At 44.6% G+C, this 6,042-nt stretch overlaps 1 protein-coding gene across 3 annotated transcripts in view; it reads right to left on the reverse strand.

The window, feature by feature from the left end:
- Positions 1-5,703, reverse strand: part of PDPN (podoplanin) — a 44,534-nt gene extending 38,831 nt beyond the window's left edge. Inside the window, exon 1 of one of the 3 annotated variants that reach the window (XM_014575895.4) lies at positions 5,332-5,703. In XM_014575895.4, the coding sequence (XP_014431381.1) occupies positions 5,332-5,401 (70 nt within the window). In that variant the 5' untranslated portion in view covers positions 5,402-5,703. The remainder of the gene's footprint in view (positions 1-5,331) is intronic. The other 2 variants (XM_014575894.4, XM_014575896.4) reach the window with 2 other exon arrangements.
- Positions 5,704-6,042: the final 339 nt, after the last annotated feature.

The following is a 6,042-nucleotide window of genomic DNA, read 5'->3' on the forward strand; positions in this document are numbered from 1 at the left end:
CCCTTTTGTGAGACCTGCTCCCCTCCTCCTCTTTCTTCCCAACCCTCTGTCTTCTTGCGAAACATTGGGCATGGAGCCGTGTTCCAAACAGCTGCCAAGCGCTCTGCAGCTGCATTAACTCCGTGTGCGTGACTCTGTGTGTGTGTAAACATCAGAGGGTCTTTTACATCCTGCCTGACTGCAGCCTGGATCTGGGACGCAAGGGATCCCTGGGGCATGACAGCCTCCAGGGTTCATCTCCCAGTCACTGACCAGGCCCAGACAAAAAACAAATCCACAAAACCAATGTGCAGCTGAGATGCACCCGATGTTTTGTTTGGGCACCCAGTTGTCATTGCTGTGGTGTCTGAGTGTGGGGCTTGCTTAAAACAATGCCCCAAGGAGGAAATCCACTGAATGCCTGAGCTGAAGTCCAGCAACCCGTTAGCTCTGGACCGAGCTTTTTGTAATTGTTTATAATGATCTGGTGGGACTGTATTTTTCTCTCTTGGATATGTAGCCGGGGTGCCGGCCAGCTGTTTATCTTTACTGATAAATTATTAGGACCAGATTCTCAGCTAGTGTAAATCAATGGATCCATTAGAATGAGGTGGGACCCCTAAGGCCTGGCCCCCGAGGCTCAGGGCTCCCTCCCAGCACAGGGGAGCCTGTGCTGGCATTCTAGCCCCCCGCCAGGCTGGAGCACACACAGTCTACTAGCCTGGGTCCCCGCGAGGCTCTGGTGTGTGAGGGGAATATGAGGAGTGGCGTTCTCCTGCTCAGCCAAAAGGCTACATCAGTGAGAGTTTTTTTCTCACTTGTGTGCAGCCCCCAAGTGATTTCTGTGGGTCAGCGACCCTCAACTCTAAATAGATTCCTGACCCCTGCACTATAACTACGCTGTTTACATCAGCGCAGGATCTAACCTTTGTCAATTGCCTAGCTGATTTCGAAATAGCTTTTTTCCAAAATCGGGAGCATCTACACAGCACTTGTTTCAAAATAGAGCACTCTTCCTCCGACTTCCCTTACTCCTCGTACAATGAGGATTGCAGGAGTCGGAGGAAGAAGTCCTCCAGCTTGACACTATTTTGACACTATTTTGAAATAACTGCCTGCTGTGTAGACGAGGACTAAGTTATTTCGGAATAGCGCTAGTTATTTTGAAAATAGTGTTGCCGTGTAGATGTACCCTTGGAGAATTTGATGGGAGAACAAAGTAAACAATGTCCATTCTCTGCAATGATGACTGATCTCTACAGGGAGACTATATTTGAAATGGGAATTTTTTTCCTGATACCAATTCCATGTCTACACTACCCAGAAGATTGACACTGCCGTGGTTGATGTTCCAGGGTTCGATTGAGCAGCTCTAGTGAAGACCCACTAATTCAAACTCAGAGGGTGCCACCGTCGGTGCCAGTTCTCCTGCACCTCACGAGGAGTAAGAGAAGCCAAAGGGAATGTTTGCTCCTGTCGACCTCCCGCTGTGTGGATGGCGATTTAAGATATGTCGACTCCAGCTGTGTAATTAATAAGCCTGCCTGAGCACCCTAATGCACTGCTGGGAGCCATCTGTGATAAGCACCTCCCAGCCAGAGCCTGTACCTCACACCCACTCCTGCACCCCAACCCACTGCCCCAGGTCAGAAGAACCCCCTCTTACATGCAATCTCCCTTCCAGACTCTACCCGCCCCCCCCCCCCCCATTAATGTAGGAAAAATACAGTAGTTGTCTGTGACAACTTGCCAAAATTCATAGCATGGCCCCCTGGTGAAAATTATTGGCCTAGAGTGTCTATGGGCAGAGATGGTTCTGACTCACAGTGCCCTAGTACACTGTGTGCACATCTGGCTTTTGCTGAGACTCAGAGACTTACTGCCACAGATGCTTCTCTGGTAGAGTAGATCGTATGGGATACCAGGACAGAAGAGGAGAATATTGCCGGTAGCAGAACATGTCTTAGGTTGAGTATATGGGACATTTAGCAGCTTGGGGAGAAAGATCATGTAAGAATCTTTGTCCCAAACTCAGACCAAACCTGCCCTTCCAAATTCTGTCTAGGTCCAGAAGTGGAAGGACCAAAAATGCCACTAAGGGCATGTCTCCCCTAGGAAATTATTTAGAAATAATATCTCCCGAAATAACAAAGTCGAAATAGTGTGTCCCCACTACGGGGGAACCTCGAAATTAGTCAGAGGCAGGCTCCATTATTGTGGATGCACTACCTCAACTTAGAGCTCCAGGAAGCATTGGGGAGTAATTATTTCAAATTACTCAGGGGAGTCGTCATTTCAAAATAGCAGCGTCGGAGTGTCCACACTCCCGCTATTTCGAAGTAACTATTTCAAAATTAGCATTATTCCCTGAGGAAAGCAGGAGTCCAGATTTCAGATAACCAGCCCACTATTTTGAAATAACGGGCTTGGTAGTGTGGACGCTCCACGTATCATTTTGAAATAAGGGGAGTTATTTCGAAATAACTCCTTCATGTAGTCCAGGGCTCAGAGACAACGCCAAGTTTATTTCTAGCCTAATCAGAGGCAACCAGTGCCAGACATTTGACAAGGAAGCCCCTTTCCACAAAACCTCCAGCCAGTTTTGCAAGCCCACAGCTCATATAATTTAGGTCAGAATAGGTATGGTTTGACCCAATTCTGCCTAACACAGTGAAAAAAAAATCACCTGAATCTCCATTGGCCAAGGAAATTGTATTAGTCCTGTGAGATTTATTAATCTGGGGACTTTTCTGACCCATAGTAACTACTGGGCACAAGGTAGATGACACAGTGGTACAAGTGCCCATCTGACTCTTGTTTGCTCTACGCTATACACAGATTCAACCAACATTGTTGCAGCACCCACTGGGAATTATCTGAAAAATCCTTAACCCAAAATACAGACAGATCAGCCTATTAAAGAGATCCCCAGCTTATAGCACGGTTCTGTGAACCAACTTCTAACCACAGTCCCCGCAGTTCAGCTCTATCCATGCTGCCTAGGAAAACTGTAATAGCACGTTGCCAGCCAAAGCTGTGTTTAAACAAGTTGCTGGCTAAGGCCGTTTTAGTTCTGTGACTCTTGTGGTAAAGATGGGCCCAATACCCACTCTATCATAGTCACATGCCTTACCTCACTGCTCAGAGAAAGTAGGTTTAAAAAAAAAACAGCTAAAAAAAGCCCTCTTTTGGCTGCACTTCTGACATAAAAAACAAACTGGTCACCATAATTACATATAGCAATTACTTATCTCCCTGCCTCACTTTTCACAGCTGGAAACGGATGCATTTAAAATGGGGGAGCAGTTCAGGGAAGACTCACCATTTCTCTGCAGCGTGCATAGTCATTGATAGCAGTGAAAAGTACCAAACCACTATAAAATGATGCTAAATCAGAAAGGGTATGTCTACACTACCCCGCTAGTTCGAACTAGAGAGGTAATGTATGCATACCGAACGTGGAAATGAAGCCCGGGATTTGAATTTCCCGGGCTTTATTTGCATAAGCTGGCCGGCGCCATTTTTAAATGCCGGCTTGTTCGAACCCCGTGCCACGCGGCTACACGCGGCACGGGCTAGATAGTTCGAACTAGCAAGCCATTCCGAACTATCTGTACGCATCCGTTCCACGAGGCGTACAGATAGTTCGGAATGGCTTGCTAGTTCGAACTATCTAGCCCGTGCCGCGTGTAGCCGCGCGGCACGGGGTTCGAACAAGCCGGCATTTAAAAATGGCGCCGGCCGGCTTATGCAAATAAAGCCCGGGAAATTCAAATCCTGGGCTTCATTTGCACGTTCGGTATGCATACATTACCCCGCTAGTTCGAACTAGCGGGGTAGTGTAGACATACCCAAAAAAAGGCTACATCTACACTACAGAGTTTTTTTGGAAAAAACTCGTGCAGCATCCACACCTCAAGTGTGTTTTTGCGCAAAAAAATCAAAAGAACAGAGGGTTTTTTTTCCAGCGTAGGTATTCCTCATTCTACAAGGAAAAACGCCTTTTTGTGAAAGAACTCTTTCACAAAAAGGTGTGTGTAGATGGGGAAGAAGGTTTTTTTGCACAAAAAGAGGAAAAAGCACAGGTGCCCTGGTGGCTATTCTTTGCATAGCAATCAGAGCTTACTTTCGAGACAGCGTCCATGCAGTCTGGACGCTCTCTTTCGCAAAAGCACATCACTTTTTCGATGTGCTTTTGCAGTGTGGACATGCAGAAGATCTCTTCCGATAAAAGCTTCTTGTGCAAGAAGCCTGCAGTATAGACGTAGCCATACTGTTTGACACTGTGCACTGATGTTAGTGACTATAGAAGGAGGTGCAAGGTAATGAAGATTTGAGCCAAATGTACTTAAGTGGGTGAACATGAAAATTTGGGGTACGATTTACACATTGTATACAAATATTATCCTGTGATATGCAGAAATCTATTGGCAAAACCCTGCTTTCTTATACCATTGCAGTCCCATTGATGTGAATTACCTATTGGCCAGATTCTGATTTGATTTATATTCATTAGCACATTACTCAGTGAATGGTTCTGCCAGTTTCAATGTGTCTCATCATGGACTACAAGCACTACTGAGTGTAAATGGATCAGATCCATTTCTATACATTTTAGCTGGATAAAAACCCAAGACCCTTTAGAATGCAGAGTATCTCATACTTCTAGTACATAACATTCAAAAGACACATTGTTTGCTCAGTGGGAGTGCATTTTGGAGGCACAGAGTCTAGTGGCTGAACCTATCTTAATAATTTTTGCCATTTCATAAATTTCCTCAAGAACTGTCACAATACTTGAATATATGGAAATAAAACAAACATACTTGTAGTGAAGTCAGCCTTAGCAAATGCCCTTTGAAAGAGAAGTAATGCAAAAGTCCTCTGCTGCTACAGTGCACTAAACTATACAAAGCAATCTTCTTACAAAGAATTTGTTCTTTAAATGAAATGACTTTGGAATCAGAGGTTCCTCTGTTTAATTTCAGTTACACTAAATTATTGCTTTCAGCATCTGCTTGCACATAGAAGACAGTAAAACTGGAGACATTTCCAAGAGCTGTTGAGGTAATGCTTTTACTGAATGCTTATAATAGTTCCCACTCCCTTACATTCCTGGCGAAATGGCAACATGCACAAAGACTGTTTTTGAATACTCAGTAAGACTTTACCCGCTTGAAAACTTTGACACGTTTCTCTCCTGACAACACATTAGACGCTCACCAGTGGCTTTAAGAATTCAAACCGGAGAGCTTAATAAACAACACAGAGCAGTCCTGCTGCAAAGGAGTAAGAAAAACACAATCTGTGTGAATTACAGCAAATTATTGGAAATGATAGGATTCTTCTTACCTTCTTCTGCAAATGCCCTGATGGCCACACTCCCTAAGAGGAAGATGAAGAGTTGAGTCTGAATAAACATCGTTGATAGTTCTGTTAGAGGATAGGTTTCTTGTCCTAGGTTCAAACTATTCCAAATTCTGATTCTTTTACAGACAGAGTGGAGGGAAATTTGAAATCGCAGGCAGAAATCACTGGAAAAACGTTGGGGGTCCAAATATTCCTTTGACTGTAGCAGCTAGAAGGGTAGCTTTTCCCAGGGTGATAACTATATTGCTAAAGAAAACTAACAGAGTGGAGTCAGCATTTTTTTTAACTCAGGGATGGGAGGCTATCTAAGGTGGTCTTGAAAAAAAGAGTCAGGCCCGCCCTCTGCACTCTGTTTGGCCAGCACTAAAATGATGAACTCAGCTCAGGTTTAAAGTTACAGGATCTGCATAAGATTTTTAGAAGATGCCTGAGACGGTTATATTTAGTGAAGGGGGAGGGGAATTCAGGCAGGGAGTTTCCTCCTTTCTATAAAGTCCCCTTTCAAAAATATTTAAGGAGCAAGAGGAAAGCATATTTTTTCCTGTTTTTTTCCAGCACTAAACCAATGTTTTCTTCACTTCACAGTAAGGTGTGTGTGTGTGTGTGCGCGTGCATGCACGCACGTGTGCATGCACTCAAGGATAATGAAATTATTGTGGAACAGAGGGTTTAATGCCACTAAGAAACACAGCG

Source organism: Pelodiscus sinensis, chromosome 24, assembly GCF_052426305.1.
Source record: "Pelodiscus sinensis isolate ZL-2025 chromosome 24, ASM5242630v1, whole genome shotgun sequence".
Classification (NCBI taxonomy): domain Eukaryota; kingdom Metazoa; phylum Chordata; order Testudines; family Trionychidae; genus Pelodiscus; species Pelodiscus sinensis.